Source organism: Strigops habroptila, chromosome 3 (assembly GCF_004027225.2).
Source record: "Strigops habroptila isolate Jane chromosome 3, bStrHab1.2.pri, whole genome shotgun sequence".
Taxonomy (NCBI): domain Eukaryota; kingdom Metazoa; phylum Chordata; class Aves; order Psittaciformes; family Psittacidae; genus Strigops; species Strigops habroptila.
In genome coordinates, this window is record NC_044279.2 from 83,651,680 (window position 1) to 83,668,862 (window position 17,183).

The 17,183-nt window shown below is 39.5% G+C and overlaps 2 protein-coding genes across 2 annotated transcripts in view; both read right to left on the reverse strand.

Annotated features, from left to right (window-relative positions):
* FGF2 (fibroblast growth factor 2) overlaps window positions 1-5,006 on the reverse strand; it is a 51,353-nt gene extending 46,347 nt beyond the window's left edge. The window contains exon 1 of the mRNA XM_030478207.1: window positions 4,996-5,006. The gene's annotated coding sequence lies outside the window, so the exon portion shown is untranslated. The remainder of the gene's footprint in view (window positions 1-4,995) is intronic.
* BBS12 (Bardet-Biedl syndrome 12) lies at window positions 686-17,109 on the reverse strand. Its single transcript, XM_030478205.1, has 2 exons — window positions 16,956-17,109; window positions 686-14,491 (listed from the first exon to the last, which is right to left on the reverse strand). The coding sequence occupies exon 2, from the start codon at window positions 14,473-14,475 to the stop codon at window positions 12,349-12,351; it is 2,127 nt and encodes a 708-aa protein (XP_030334065.1). The 5' UTR covers window positions 14,476-14,491; window positions 16,956-17,109; the 3' UTR covers window positions 686-12,348.
* Between the last annotated feature and the right edge of the window lie 74 nt (window positions 17,110-17,183).

Here is a 17,183-nt window from a genome sequence, read left to right on the forward strand (position 1 = left end):
TCCAGTTTGGCTTAAGGGTTCTGTCTAACACTGAATGCAAAATGTTCCTTTAGATAAAAGTAAGAGAGAGGATATGTTACTTCAAAACCTACAGGAAATTAGAAAGTACTAGAGATTTTGTTCTAGTTTAAGCGTAAAAAGATTATGTCTCAAATTAGCATTGTCAGTGACCCTTTATTTAAATGAATCCAGTTGATATGAACTGAATATACCATTTTCCAGAAAAGGAGGCACATTTATATATGTCATAAATGTAGAATATCATTACATGCCATTCTTTAGTATCTCTAAAAAAATCCCAGTAAGCATCAGACTTGCTCTAAATCCTCCTGAATTGAGTCTCTTTTGAATTAAATATGGACTTGAGCAATACTTGACGAGGTGTCCCCTCCAAGAAACCCCACTTGTACAGAGCATGCAGACACCACAGACCTTGCAGTATGCAGGAGGATAGAGGATAATTTCTAAAAGTGAGATAGATACGATCCTCTACCACAAAGAAATGAGCAGAAGTCTGAAGGATTTTTATTTTATTTTCAACTTGGAATTTGTTTTATTTAGAGATGTTTAATTTATAATTACATCATGCTGGGTGAATGGTTGTGTTATGGCACTCTGCCCAGAGATCCTCATGGATGCAGCTTTTAACGATTTCTTTGTGTTTCACATAAGGTCTGTATTTGTCTTTTTTTTTTTTTTTTAATAATATTAATTGCAAGATTTAAATATGAAAAGAGAGCAATAATGGCAGTGGAGTAGTTTTAGGCTTCAAGTGGTTACTCCCCTCTAGAATTTCTTGTGGAACTGAGTTGCTTCAGATTAATGCAAAGTCTGCAACATACATATCCTATCAATCTCTAAGTATAGTTTGAAATATTGGCTATATATAATGCCTTCAGAATTATGTCTGATGTAACAGTAAGAGATTATCTGGTGTAATTGCAGCAATTACACCAAACTTCTTATAAGGAATTGCCATTGATAGTTGCTGTGTGCAGTGGATTTTTGCTGCCTCAAACATACCTGCAAGGCAATGAGCAGACATTCATTATTACAGTGAAATAATAAACCTTTAAAGACCTAACTGGAGGTAAGACATGGGGCATGGGCTTACTTGGTTAACAAAAACTAGGTAATGCTGGAAAACTACAAAAACGGGAATGGGGATTTTCTCCTTTGAAGGGAAGATTGACAATACATCCTTCCCCAGAGTTGTCCTTTCTAAGACTGCACAGCCTATAGGCAGTTCCCTGTAGGGTACACTGGAGTCCTCCTAGGTGATAAAGTGGCTTGAGAAGGTTACATGGTTCCCACAGGTACCCCAAATATCAAAAATTTACTCATTATATTCTCCAGCCTGGCTTATACATTACCCTAGATAACACCAGGGAGGCAGTCCCACCCACAGCTGATACCGTCCTCCAGACAAAGCTATACAGTGCCTCTGTCTTAACATGCACTTCATTTTCAGTGTCATTTCTTTCAGATGACTGGAAAGTCCTGATTGATTGCAGCGAATCACAAGTAGCCCTACTTCTTCTCAGAAGCAAACACTGGGCTCTTGATCCCAAATATTTCATATCTGAGGATATTGTGGGGTTTGGCTTTAAGTCCCTCGCTTTCCTGCCAATTTTAAATGTGATTCAAAACCAAGTTCATTTTTTGATCTGTTGCAGTCATTCTCACAGGAATTTGTTAGAAGCAGAATATACAGGGGATTGCAAGAAAATAAGTTTGAAGAATTTCTGGAGCTGGCACATCAAAAAGAATTTAAGAGGCTAGATCAGATGACGAGGCCATCATCTTTATATTAATCCCTTCCTTCTACTCACATTTTGGAAGCCCAGGAAGAATTCTCTCTTGCCTGGATTTTTAATACGAAAAGCTACTACGGTAAAGACAACCTCTACTGTAAAGGATATGCTGGTTGACTGTCTTGTCATTAATGAACATGAAATTATCAGCTAATAAAAGATGGTGACAGACTAAAACAATCCAAGAATAAATCCTAGAGCACTTATGACTCCTTCTCATTAAGTTAAATTTCAGTGGGACTTTGGCTGTTGTTCTCAACAGACCACAGAGAGAAACTCAGGCTATAATGAGCAGAGATTTCAAGGCAAATAAAAAGGAATAAATAAATGCAACAAAGAATCCTTCTTAGGCTGCTGGCAACAGCACAGCTACAAAATTAGCCTCTGCTTGTGACATTCAAACAGATGGGCGTCACCCAGGTGGAACAGATGACACATTAAACAACAGACAATCTCTCACTCCATCATATTTGACCCCAAAAGAATTGCAAAGCTCATATTTAAGGAAGAAATTTAAGAATTTAAGTCATCCATGTGCATTACATTAATCTAACATTACATTAATCTAACCTACACGCATTATGGAAGCATACGTCTGTAACTGAGCTTCCTATAAAAAATAAAACCTTTTTGATCTGTCTGTAAAGCAGATATTTTGTTGCAAACAACAAGGGGAGGGAAGATTATAATTAGTTCCATTAAAAACAAAACACAACAGAGAAATAAAGTACAGTGTAAGAAGAGAAACAGACTAAAGATAAAGTTAACTTGGCAGATTTACCATGCTTCTCTCTTTATGAAGAGGCACCAGCAGAGCAACGCACAGGGGCTTAAAAAGATTAAATGTATGGCAGCCCCATGTTACTGTGGGTCCCACAGTTCAGAGATAGACAGATCCCAGTAGTTGCTCAGACTATTTATTTGATTATTATTAAAGGCACAGTGCAGAATAGTTTGCCAGATCCTGGCCTACAAGGCTGCTCTGGGGAATCAAGCCATCCCCGTGGGCTGACAACTGGTCTCAGGGGACAACCACAACAGGGTCTCAGTTTCTCCACCCACAGGAGAAACTCCACACAACGCTGACCTTATGAGGAGAAGATTTGCTGCATAGCACATACAGGTCTTCAAGGATAAGTGGCATTTTAAACAAAGCTGGATCGGATCAGTTAGAAACAGATTTAAACCCAGTGAAATCCCCGAGATGTCAAGCCAGGTAACATCTATTGTATTTTCTCCTCAGGGAATTTGTTGGGATTTTGTTTTGTTTTCAGATTAACATTTAATGTAAAGCATGTAGGTTTTCATCTATTTATGATTCTTGCTGAAAGCAATGAATTTGCAAAGAAGGGAAGGCAAAATGGGAGATGAATCTATTCTAAAGGAAGCTTAATTAAGAGTACTTTATTTTTACAACCCACATAAAAAACCCTCAATAACTAGAAACATTTGCTGTTTTTCAAAGCTTGAATATTTCAGAAAGACTGTTTTCCATCCAATATCACAAGAGAGAAATAACCAAGACCAAAATAATGTCTCACAGATTTTATTTTGTGTATGAATCAACTAGTCTAAAGGAAATAGGAAATACTACCTTCTTTGACTAGAAGCAGGGAAGAGTTCAAGGATACAGTATGTATTTTTAAAGAAAAACCTAATACACATGTTTGGAAAGGGAAAGGACAAGACTTAAGCTCCTGGCAGTATTTGCAGACATCCACAGACATTTTGAATAGAGGTATTCTTCTGGGGGCTTTCACCTTGTCTGAAGGTTTTGTATTTGTTCCAGGTCTTGTACTGTTTATTACATTTTAGAAAGTTAAGTTATTCTTTCCTACTGCACTGCAAACTAGAACATTACTCTTGCTAATTTTGGGGACTCAAGAGCAAACAGAGCAGGAGAAAAGCCAGACATAGATGAAAGCATAATTCTAAAAAGGCAATTTAAGTTTCTGCTTAAAAAAAAAAAAACCACCACCAAAAAAAAAACCAACCCGACAAACCAAACAGAGGAGGTAAGGATTTTCAACACATCTTCAACAATAAAGTCTGTTAATTTTCTGCTTGCAATATTAAAATCATTGCTGTCAAAAATGCCTGACCCAGCAGTGCATCACATCAGCAATATAGGAAGCATGACAAGGGGCAACTTCTTACGTTTTTGGCAGATCAAGACAATCACGGACAGAGATCTGACACTGAAGATTAATATCAAAGCCATAAATAAAGAGATTGCATGCAAAGTAAATGATTGCAGATTATAAGGGATTCTTTAAAAGAGGTGTTAAAAAGAATTAGTGGAACTCAAAACCCCACACATATACTGCAATCTCATTTCATTTCCAGAGTGTTTTAAAAGAAGTCATTTATTCCATCCTGCCAGTATGCCAATTTGTACGTAGAGGAACCATTCTGTTCTACTGAGTTTGCACTGTATGTTGTATGACTACTAGTAGCTCTGCTTGGCACACTGTAACTGCTGTAGTTTAATCTTCACCCTATATCCCAAAAAAGAGCTACTGTGTTCACTGTCAAGTTTTACTACTACCCTCTGAGAACTCCCTGTCCTAGATATTAACCTTACAGAGTCCAGACTTGTGGGAATTCTGTATAGCCAAGCAATGCAGGAGCCTTTTAGACAAATTCCATCAACTTTATCAAGTTTGCAAATCAAGAAAATGTCTTTCAAGGTGAAGAAGCCAAATCTTAAATGACTTCAAACACTCATTCATTACTACAGTAATTTTTGCTCCTAAATATTATCCAAGGCCTCATCTTGTTACACACTATACAGAGTGTAGAGTTTCTTCTCCACAGAGTCGGCAGTATTAGACATAAGAAACAGATTGATAGAGCTGGGTATGACTGTCTCAAGAGCTGACTACTCTCCCTCAGTGACATTCCCTGCAGGAGACATCCTCTAACTAGTAGGGATGGTGGGCTCTTAACCCTCTTCAGATTCTTCCATGGAAAGGATGGCTCAACCTACTGCATTTTGGAAGCAAATTTTTTCCAGGTCATCATTAAGTACTCGATTGCTATTGCTATTAGAGCATATTAGAGGTTCATCTGAGAAAGCGTGGCTTTTAATGAAGGTTGCACTGCTCATCAGCATTAGCAGTCCTCAATTTTACATTTCTTTCCACTAAGAAATTATCAGAAAGACACCCTTCTCCAGTACTCAGAAGAGCAAAGGACAATCATGTTTTTGCAATAATCTGTTTCTTATAGACTAAGCCTTTAACTCCGCAAAGCAAGGGAAACTTCACTGCTGTTTTTATGAAAAAGGGATTGGTTCCTATATTAATTCATGACCAAAGTATGATTCCCCCTTCCCCTCCAGCCTCCTAAGAATAACATATCAGCATAGTAACATCTTGTCATACATGAAAAATGTATTTACAGAAAAAGCATCTGTAAATTCTCATTCAAAAACTGAATTTGTGGTAGCAACTCATAGCAACACATAAAACAGAAAGAAAACTGCTTGACTGGCCTTTTAAAAGAAACCCAATTCAAAACAAATCCCATTTTAACTTGTTAGCTGAGAGATGGACATGATCATTTGAGGGAGGACAGGATATGGAACATCCTGTTTGCATAATGCCTCTTCACATCATAGTTATGTGTTAAATTCCAAGTATCATGTTGTAGGGCAGTCTAAAATTCTATTTTACAGGTAAGCGAAGACAGTTAATTAAAACAGCACCTCTTGGCACAGACAGAAGTCATGCACTTTTAAATTAGCCCCTGTATTTTGGAAAATCTTTCTTCAACAGTTTAGTGATATGTCTGTTTAATGATCAGACTTAACAAATTTTAAATTAGCCCCTGTATTTTGGAAAATCTTTCTTCAACAGTTTAGTAATAAGTCTGTTTAATGATCAGACTTAACAAGTAAGAGACACTGGAATTTTAAGTAATTTCCTTCAGCTTATCCTGGCTTTGAAATTCCTCTCTTCTTCCACAGTTTCACTGGCTTTATCAGAGGTTGTGAGAGGAATGTGGAAGGCTGGAGGTCCTCCTCAAGCTCACTTGGGAAACAGTCCCAAGTATTCATCGCTGGAGCTGAGATTTGAGAGCCTTTCCTCTATTAGCCACAGAAACCCCATGTATAGTAATTACTGATCTTACATACGGCAATTCTGTTGAGCTTATTTACAGCACTGCTCTGAGATGCCAAATACTTCGAAAATAGAAGCTAGAATAATTGCACAGCCAGGGTCATGCATAAAAACATTTTTAAGTTAACTGCCTGGTACTTCAGATAAACAAAGAAGGATTTGGGCTTCTTTTCCAGTAAAGCTCTCTTACTGCAAATTACATCTGAGTTTCCTGGCTTCTGGCAGCCATCAGCATTCTGTCACAGCTAAATGGCTCCAGAAAACAAGTATCCTTGAACCAGAAGAACTTGAATGATGTGCTTTGGATGGGTATTTAAACAGTGCTTACATAAACTAAAGAGATGAAGGGCAGTGAGAAGTGAGGGACTGAACACTGACTGCCCCTTACCTTGAGCAAGGCATATTCAGGGAATTTAAATAATGATATATTAGGAGGAATTTGTCAGTTAATTAAACTGATCTAATCAACATATCCATACTTCTGCAGGTGTATTAGTCTAATTTTCATCACTAAGGAATCAAAGACATTATACTGATATGGAATTATACACACGTATATATACAGCATTCATGACTGCTTCCCCTAAATTAGTACGTGCGTGGTATATGTGTATCTTTGAGCTGCAACCCACAGACAGGACTGCAAACACAGGGAACAGCAAATGAAATACAGGAATTAATACCCCAAACAAGACATAATTCTTTTCAGTTTACTGGAGTGGTTCTTTTTGTACAACGCTGCTCTTGGACAAAATGAGGATTTACTGGTAATAGATAGTTATCCTGAAAAAGGAGGTATTATAATCATTTTCTTTGGCATAACAAGAGGTGAATAGATTAACTGCCCTAGTTCAGGATTGTATGACTAGACTACAGGTTAATGTTGCTAACTGAGAAACTTTGTCTGTTCTGCTCGAGAATGTGTACATCTATGTAGATATATAAATAAAATCTATTTTATACAACTCCTATGGAGTTATTTTGGCTCTCCAGTGCTAACAAATGGGGGGTTCCTCTTATTTGCTTTTGTTTTGTTTTTAACTTTAGTCAGTGAAAGCACTGACTCAGATTACACCTCAGAAATAAATAAGTTCACCAACTGTGTTATTTTTAGTCATCTCTCCAAATCTGCAACACTAGTTAAATATTTGGTCTCATAACACAGCAGACAAAAGTTGTGAATAGCACTAAACCCCAATCTACTTATTTGAGCTAAAATAAAAGACAGGCAGGGACCAATCTTCCCATTACTTCTAAATAAAAACTGAATGCTAACTCTTATACTCTTGTAATAATTTTTTGAAAATCCTGTTGTTTGGAGTAGCACTTGGTCCCCAAGGAAAGAATTCCTTTCCATTTAAACAGATTTTTACTTTTGTTTTGAATCTCTGCTAGTCAGGGAAAACCAAATACAGGCCTTGGTTTCTTAGTTTCCCGTCCTTCCCACGAGCTTTCACCATCTGTGCCTGATCAGTCCCTGCTGCATCTGCAAGTATTGCAACCATTTGTAAGGACTTGCAGAAGGTTCCAGCTCAGGTTATGTTCTCAAGGCTTACTGGAATGCCCATGACACAGTCTCAGCTCTACTAGGCACTGCAAAATACACAGTATAGAATTTGTAAAATTCATTTACAACACCCGGACAGCCATAAATGCTAACTGCTCTTTCAAAATGGGAAGATGGGTGTTTTTCAAAAGTCTAAAGAAATGGATATTACTAATGTAATAAACAGATAGGAAGCCAAAATAGATGGAATAGTGCGGTTTTTTCTTCCTTCCACCATTCAGGATCAAACCAGTCTCTAGTTTGTGCACATACTTGAGCTGTTCTCTCTCCCTTCAACTGTGCTGAAATCATCCCTGTGGACATTGTTCTTGGAGCAATGTGATCTACAAAGAAAAAGTCCTTTAAGGATGCAGATCTAGTCATACTTGGTTAACACACATCTTGAAAGAAAAGGGTCTATGTCCTGCAGTTTTGAGGTAAATTGTTAATTAATGCAGCAACGCTGGTGGCGAGTAGCAGAATTTAGCCTGTGATTTTTTGATTTTTCCACATTTGTGTCACACAAACTATGCTCTAACTGCACTGGTGTGGAAGTGATCTCAAAAGGATTACTGATCTATGGGAAGAGAATAAAACTGGAATATGCTCTCTCTGCTTCAAAGTGCTATCAGCAAGTTAATACTTTTAAAAGTGAGTTTAAGGTAAAAGCTGTAGTAACAGCAGTACGCATCATCACATTCTGGAAGTTACCAACAGCTAAAAAGTTTAACTAGACTCCCAAGGAAAAAATTAACACAAAGAAGTTGTGCAAGGGACAGAGCAAACGTATCACTGTGGCACAATCTTGAGCACCTAGTCACACCCTGGTCCCTTCAAAAAGGAAAAAATGCAAGATCCCCAGTTACTGTGATCCACTTGCAGAAAGCCTCAGACAAGGAAACTTCCTAATGTCACTGGGCAAGACACATGCTGAGAACTTTTGTTCTAAAACAAACACTGGCAGGAATAAATCAAGAAGTTCAAAAGGAAATCAAGAGGTTAGGAAGCTTCCATACATGGACACCAGAGTAAACTTGTTTCTTACTCAATTAGATACTACTACTAACTCCACCCAGTGACATTTTACAGGTGCTAGGAGTGCTTGGAGAGTATAGAAGATGTATAAAAGATGTAATGTATAGCTGTTAGTGTCATTTTACATTGCATTTTTCAAAAAGTATTTTTGTGCAAGTTTGCACCAGTTTCCTGAAATAACAGGGCAAAAGGTAATTTCTAGTCTCACTAACTTAGACCCCAACATGTGAAAAAGGAACATGCTCACAGGTGATGTTTCTAAGCTAAAAAGCAAACCATGTTATTGCCCCAAATGAGGAGCACAGGACAGCAGGTAGATTTTTGAAATGTTGAATCATCAAAAAAAAAAAAAGCCACTTTGCTCCCCATACTTGAATCTTTCCCAGGATAAATGGAAGTGGAGATAGAGCAGCCCAGAAGAGCATCCCAAATAATCTGCTTCAATCAGTCCTTGCAGTTATCAGTCCTTACTGGACCAGAATTTGCAAGCAGGCTGTGCCCTCTAGGCTGGCCCACCTTGGGACAAGGCTCTTGTTGCTATGACCTCTATTACATTTCAGGAAATCATGAAGGAGCAGAGACACCTAAAAGGTTGGCCTTATAAATGTTAAATAAAATGGCATCAGCCCTAAATAGAAGGAGGAGTGAGCTGGGAATGATGATACTGGGCTGGAAGGGAGAAATGAGGCTCCTGACTAGGACAGGGTTTCAGTAGGGAGTGAGATGCTCCTTGGGACAATCCCTTCCCTAAAATCTCTGCCATTTCCCAATTTCCCAGGCACATCAAATATAAAAGCTTAGCTCTTGCATCACATCATACTCTACACAAACAGCCTTTGTGTACCCTAGGAGGAGCCTCTGCCTGGGAGAAGCTGAAATCACTCCCTGTGCTAAGAGCCAGGGCACACATGCACAGGACCTCCATTCTGTGTTGCAAAGAGGTTCAAGAGCTTTGAAGTGGAGGCAGCCACACGTGTATATTGTATTTCACGTTGCAGAAGGAAGATGCCTTGAGGACAGCATGCATGTTAAATTTCTAGGTATATCAAACAAATAATTTTAAGTAATGCAGGATACCATATCTAGCTAGTTTATACAATTTTCCATTTCACTGGCCTGTAGAAAAGCAAGTGTTAAGTAACCAAAATATAATGCTTCACAGCTTTTTAGAAAACCTCTGCATCACAATACTTAAATATCTCATTATGTGCTTTTTAAAAGCCCGATTGGAAAAATTACATCATTTTGGATTTTCTCAACATTTGGTGTGTCAGTTCTCGGCATCTAAGTGCCCTATAAATAGCTGTTTGGACCACCTCAACACAATTCATGTATGCAGTTTTTCCATAATCCACTTAACTCTATTATTCAAATAAAGCGCAACTGGATCTTTTCTTGGCAACAGGGGTTATGCAATGCTCAGTACAGGAGGTTCAAGAAAAACAGTATAAAGCCAAAGATGATCTGCAAACACTTGCAGAGCAGCAGAGTTTGTTTATATTTATTTGCGCTGTGCTTCCATTTCCTTCTCACCTAACAGCCACTAACTCCTTTTGCCTCTTTTGACCTACCAAACTCTTTCTCTCTCATATCTTAGTACACGAAGAGTGTGGCCAAGCAGTTAAACATCAATTACCAACTGATCAAAACTTTAATACCGTTAGATCCCTATGCTGCTAGGAACTACTGTTTCAAAATAAAATTATAAACCCCTATAGTACTGATGAGATTTTGCCAAAAGCCACTGAATTCCGGAGTTTTTTAGAAAACCAAAATATTTACGGTTTCAGGTCAGAGATGACTAAATACTAGGAGCATAACTATCTACACATGAAAAAGCTTTTCTCCCCTATTTCTAAAAGGCAACTGCTATTAACATGCCTCCTTAAGCTCCTTAAGAGCCTTCCAGCTGAGAGTTGAATGCAAATATATAAAAAATAAAAATATGTAATTGAGCAATGAGAACTTTGAATCTTTTGAAAAAACATTGTATAACACTACTTTAATATACACACAGACATATATACCTATATGTACCTAAACCATATTTGAGGATGAATTTCATTATCTGTATCTTTCTTTTCCTGACATACAGATTATATCAATTATTCACCTAGTGTGATCCACTTGGGTAAACAGTTCCGTGAAAGATCTGAATTTGAGACTAGTGTAGGAGAAAGCTCTGGGATAAAATGCATTTAGATGGATTCTTTTCTTTATAAAAATGAAGTTAGGGCTTCTGGTCAGTTCAGCACTCAAAAGCTGTTTCTAAGGATCCCAATTTCATCTCGTACCTAAGGTTAATTCAGAACCTCATTAGCCTATCCCACCTCTGCAGGGAATCCTAACCCTAACCCTTCCCAGGAGAAAAGAGCAACTCCAACAGGGCACAAAGCCAGAGGACTGTGTTAAAGCTTGGTAGAGGTCAACTGGGGAACTGCCTGCGGCCACAGCGGTTTGAGGCAGCTGATGGCTCTTCTCCGAGATGTCTTCTGCAGTGGGGAGATACCACAAGGAAAATAAGTTCTGTCTGCCTTTCCATTGAATCACACCTCAGAAAACACTCTTTAGCCTACCCCAATTCTTAGCGTTCACCACAGAAGGACTGCCATCAGCACCAGCAATTGCAACCAGTAAGTGCTTAACCCTAATACTTCCAGACATTAGCATTTTAATGAAAAAGTTCCTAAAAGCAAGAATCTGCTTTAGCATCACCATTTTCATTCTTTTCCCAGTCTGTTTTCACGACACTGGTAAGACATTTCACTTAGTTGTTCAGAATGCCAAATTCAGAAAAAAAGTATCTCCATAGTTACACTCCTTTCTTGCAACAAAGTGCCAGTTGTCCATGCCTCTGCTTTCAAATTTCAAGTGCCAAAAGACAGTAAAAATGCCTTGCCTCAATCATCATGATAGATTTGTTTCCAGTTTTTAGCTAACAGCTAAAACATATAACATTTTCCTCTTTGCAAGGATAACTGAGAGAGCCCAAAAGGAATAATCTAAAAATCCAACTTGCAACGTAAAAGAAAACTTTGTGTAGAGATACATCCAGTCTGGAGCACCAAAGGGGAGGATTCTGCCTAAATTCATGTCAAAATGAGGGAAATTTCAAAGGGTATATATTTGAAATAGGAGATATAAGGCCCATATAAATGTGCAAAAATAGAATCTATTAATACAATCTTTCAGCATAAAATGTAGCCCTCATAAATTATTGCAAGTTTTAACTCTTATATTTGCATTGTACAGAAATAGAGCAAGATATTAATTAAAAATTAATTACATTATATATACTCTCATTTAACACAAGTATGCCAATGTTACGTTCCTACTCTTCTTTAGAAGACATTAAAAGACATTAAAAAAAGAGTAATTTACAGAACACAAATCCAGACACCTTATACAGACAGCGCATGTTCAGAACATAAGCATACCCAAAGTATCAACCTTTTCTCCAACTGGACTCAACATGTCCACCTACCTAGCACTCCTCATTATAATGAAAATAAGAACTGCACATCTGCTCTGCTAAATAAGATTCGTCAGTTTGACTGGATGAGTCTATCCACAGACAGTATTATTGGCTAGAAATGCACGGCTGGGGTTAGAGGGAAACCCACAAGTGGTTTCTGTTTGGTTTTTAACTCCCGTTTCTAGAAATGAGAAATTTTATCTACTTTGTGACTGTTGCATCTTCTGATTTCTGCTGTTAGACTCTGAAGTCATAATCACATCTAAATGTTTGCTTTATAAACTATGAAGAAGTGTAGGTTGCTCCTGGACTTCTTCCTCTGACTCACAGACTTATAAATGAAGCCTACAAGTCCTATAAAAACATATATTCACTTGAGGCATGCGAGTTCAATAGCTGATTCTTTCTGGGACCTGTGATAATTTCAGCATCTGTTTGAAGCACTAGTAGCACCAAATCTAGAGCTCTCCGCCATGCCTCTGTCTTGGCTGTAACATTATCATAAACCTTTAAACCCTCCCTGTGGCCAGCAAAGGGACCAGCACCATCCCTGAGCAGATCACCTCTTCTAAACTCTTTCAATATATATGCTGAAGGAGAGCCACAGTCAGCTGCTTTTCTGAGGTGATGATCGACTGAGGTGCACGCTTCCAACTCCGATGCAGCAGTGGTGTTACACATAACCACCAAAAGATACTGCTTCCAGCCACTTGCTAATGCTTGGAGCACAACTGATTTATACTCAGTTGCAGATGCTGCCAGCCAAGGATTGTGAAACTCTTTCACAGCATTTTGATTTGCTGGCTGTAAAGGCTGTTCGGCAAGCATCTGAATGTGACTGAGGCACAAGAGCTCCACTGCACCACCGCCAAGAAAAACCTTCTTGTCATTTAAAGCATGATGGAGTCGATACACTAAAGTCCAGAACTGGTCTTCAATGAGCTGCATCTTTGAAGCTATAGTAGTGGTAAGCACGGCTGTGAGCAGAGGAATTCCTCGTGCTTTTACTCTGACTGGTACAAGTTCACCCAGATCCATTGCACGCCCATCACAGGCCTTCCACAATTCCACTTGGGCCCCACTTCCCACAAAAGAAGCGTTCAGCTGGGTGAGGTATGTCACTGGCTGGGCGCCGGTGACCTCCCCAAAGGAACACAACACATTCCAAGTCACAGAACTAATTAACAATATACTATTTGCTATGCATCTTTCCATTAAGTTTTCACACACATTTCCTTTGACCAAAACCAGGTTTACTTCAAAGTTTATCAGATTATCTAACATTCTGCTTAGCCACAGGTCTTCTTCCTGCAGCCTAGGATGCTCCACTATGGTCCTCACATTACATGATCTGTTAAAACCTAAGTGACGATATCGCTCAGTTAGGTCACCATCTATTAGCAGAATCCGAAGGAGTTTGTCTTCAAAGTATTCGACGACTGTGACTTGTTCTGGTGATACCAATGTGACGAAGCCTGGGGAGGCACAAGAATAGCTTTCAGGCAGGCCCAGTAAGCAGCATGTCACAATTTCTGCAACATTAAACTGGGAAGAGCCACTGTGTTCTGCTCTCTCTTGCTGATACGTAACAATGCTTTGTAGCAGTTTCATGCTAGTCTCATTTCCATGGCTCAGAGCCATTGCCAGGTGTCCTAAACCACAACATTCACATGAATCTGCTGATGTTCCCAGAAGGTATCCCTGAAAATTACCTTGCTGACTTGAAAAATAGCTTTTTCCTAGAGTGCTGAAGTACCTGCTATGGGTTAGCTTTTGTTTGTTACAGCTGGATGTGGTAACACCACTTCTAGAAATCACAGATGTACTTTTGTCACCCACGGGTTTGACAAGAGAAGCTACTGAACCAAAGCCAGCCAAAGGCGAAACCAGGTGCTTTTTAAAATTACAATCATCATCCTGATGGGAACAAGAATTTATTGGAATTACTTCTGGTACAGAAATATCTTTCTGAAAATACAGGAAAAGCTGGGGATTTGGAAGACTGTCACATCCAATTTGGCAAGTTTTGCTTTTAAAAGTGTTTGGCCTAACACTGCTAGAACAGAGCTCTTTATTTACATCATGTATTGATATTTGAAGACACTGGACTCTCTCACAGCAAGAGTTCAACCCCTCGGACATGACAGATACTATTGCTGAAACCGGAACATTCTGCTGGAGGCATTCCATTATAGCATTGCTCCACGCACCAACAAGAAACAAAAGGGTACTCATCCCAGTCTTAAACTCCTTGTTTTGTGCCTGAATGGTTTCATTAAGAAGCTGTCCGGCAGCACTAGTTAAGTCCAGACTTTCAATCAGTCTAACAGCAGAACAAATCAATGTGCTTTGGTTGGTGCTTTCATCCACAATGAATTTACATGATTTCACTGGCCCCAGTAATGTTCTTCCAGCTAAGGCTAAGGAAGAGAGTTGCTGAAGTCCAATGTGTCGCCTTGCATTCACATCCCTGAAAGCCATGGGCAGCAGGCAGGATCTGTGAACAGAACACAAACTTATTGCCCCATCCTTGCAGCACTCCAGAGCATATATCACCAAAAAATTAAATTAACAGTTTAACACTGAACGCAGCACTCCTGTGACACTCTCTTAAACAGTTCTTTATCCTGTGTGCTGCTTAGGAGATGTCGATGCACATAGTTGCTGAAATGGTGCATTACTAAAATACCAGGGAATTTTTTGTTGCTGGCAGATAGTGAAGTGCTGTTAATTCTGGTGGTTTCTTAAACATGATACAGTACAGATTGTGTAGAACTACCATTTCTCTCCTGACCTGCTATCTGAAATTTCAGTTATTTGGCTTATTTAGGGCAAAAATTCATTACAGCAGAATGGACAATTATGTGCAAAACAAAAGTGCTCTGTACAGATCCATCATAACAACAGTTATGCCACTGACTTTAACCTTCAAATCTGTAAAAGCATAATCAAGCTTATTTTGTTCCAATTCCACTTATTCCATTTAGCATGAATCAACACTTCATTAAATGTGCATGAAAAGAAATGCCACTTCTTCATACCTCACAAAACAAACTACCAAAGCTTTGAGGTTTTGATCTACTACTCAGTTTTAACATGCCAAGAATAAACCTTCTTTCCCTTGAAATCCTTTCCACACCACAGTCCTGTGGCAGACCATATGGATTAAACTAAAGCTTCCTTTTTTTCTTTTTTTGAATGTAAAAGTATACACACCAAGAATCAAGAAGCTTAGCCATACACCTTTTATGCTCACATTCAAATCTTTTATTTCATCTCCCTATTCCAAACACAAAATTCTGTCCCACTTGGTGAAAGTATATCTGAATATTATCTCAAATGAAAATGAAGCGTGAATTTAAAAATGCAGAGCAGGCAGTCAGAAATAGACTTTTTATGCTGACAGTCCTGAAGTTCCAGTCTATGCCAAACTGACAACAGAATTTCCCTTCAGTTACCAGATACATCTTGAAGCACCAAAAGAATCCTTAACCAAGAAATTATTTTAATCTATAGTTAGCTGTAATCAACAATTTAAGGACTTTTAGATAAGCAGGTACTTTTAACTTTAAAACTGCACTGGGAATGCACATCTGAAAACCTCCAACCAACCTGCTTAAGTGTTTTATCTGGAAATTGTTCTTGGCAATGTCTTATGACAGTAATCTAGTTTTGCTATGTATCCATAGCAGTACTTCTAGTAATAATAACAATAATAATAAAGGGCTCTTAATTGGAATCCTTATCATGGCAGCTTGTTTTGCCAAAACAAACAAACAAACAAATAATTGAACTGATTAAATAATATTCATTGGATCATGCAATCCAATGTGAAACGTATTTCCTCCACTCTCCCAAAACCTCATCATTCCATTTGATTTCCCTTAAGGATTTACTAAGACAGTAATTTTGGGTTTTTTTGTTTGGTGGTTTGTTGTGTTTTGTTTTTTTCTCCAAGATCACTGTTTTTAAATTCAAGCAGTTCTTGGTCACTTCTCAACCTGCTCTTATTTTGATATAAATAACAAATAACCAATTTGTGATTCTTTTGATAAAAACCAGGAAAGAGCCAAAATAACAACACTGCAAGGCCACTTAATGCTCTGACAGTACCTAGGTCCTTGGTACGTAGCTCTGGGCAGAAGACCATGCTGCTGTTTGGATGGGAGACAACTATGGAAGGACTGCTGGGAAAGGGGTTTCCATTTTCCAGTACCGTGAACTTCTTACTCCGCAGCCAGTCCCAAAGCAAGGGTTCAGCTCAACAGTATAAGCCATTGCCTTATTAGAATGGCATTTTTATTTCAATGACTGTGAAACCAAGACCAGTTATGAGACAGATTAATTAGAGTTAGTGCAGCACCTTCTGTCAAGTCAATGCTCTTCCATCAAACCTCAACACAGCCAACTATAAATGCTTTGCTAAAATTCTCTCTGAAATTTAAGTTTAAAAATGTGCCTCTTACTTCCAGCTTAAACTCAGACTTTAAAACTGTAGCTTCATTTTGGACACCAGCCCGTACTCCTGCAGATCCACGAACATGAACCAAGTGAACCCAGGGCTTGGCTACAAAACCAGGTGAAGGCAGGGCATGCACTTACAGGAAAAAATGGGTTTTATTTCATTGCAAATAAACCACCAAGTGTTCAGGTAAGTGTCACAACTTACCTGGTCTACCTCAGAGCTAAGACTTACTACTAATGTAGGAAGATAAAGAGCTTCCTAGCTTAGTGCAGCCGAACCCGAATGTCCATGACGGGCCAGCCCCGCAACACTCGCAGCCTGGAAGCGGAAAGCAGCCAGCACACAGGCGGGAAGCCGGGGCCGCTCAGCAGGCGCCCCGGAGCTGCGCTGCTCGGGCCCGGTGGCGGGCCGCCAGTTTCCTCCCGGCTAGAGGCCTCAGTCTAGGCCCGGGACCGGCCCCTCGCCCGCCCCACAGCAAGCCGGTCTCGTTTCTCACCGATTCGGCTGCGTTTTCCCCCTGCTCCCCGCGGCCTGGCTGAGGCGAACTGGGCTGGCCGCGCGCACCGCCAACCGCCGCCGAACACGCCGCGCGACGCTCCGTTGCCAGGACGCCGCCGCCGCCGCCGCTTCTTTCCACAAGCAGTGGGCGGAGCAATCCCCGCGCTCTCGCTGACATCACGAGCCCGCCGGGTGCCATTGGCCCAGGCTAGGGAAGGGGGCGGGT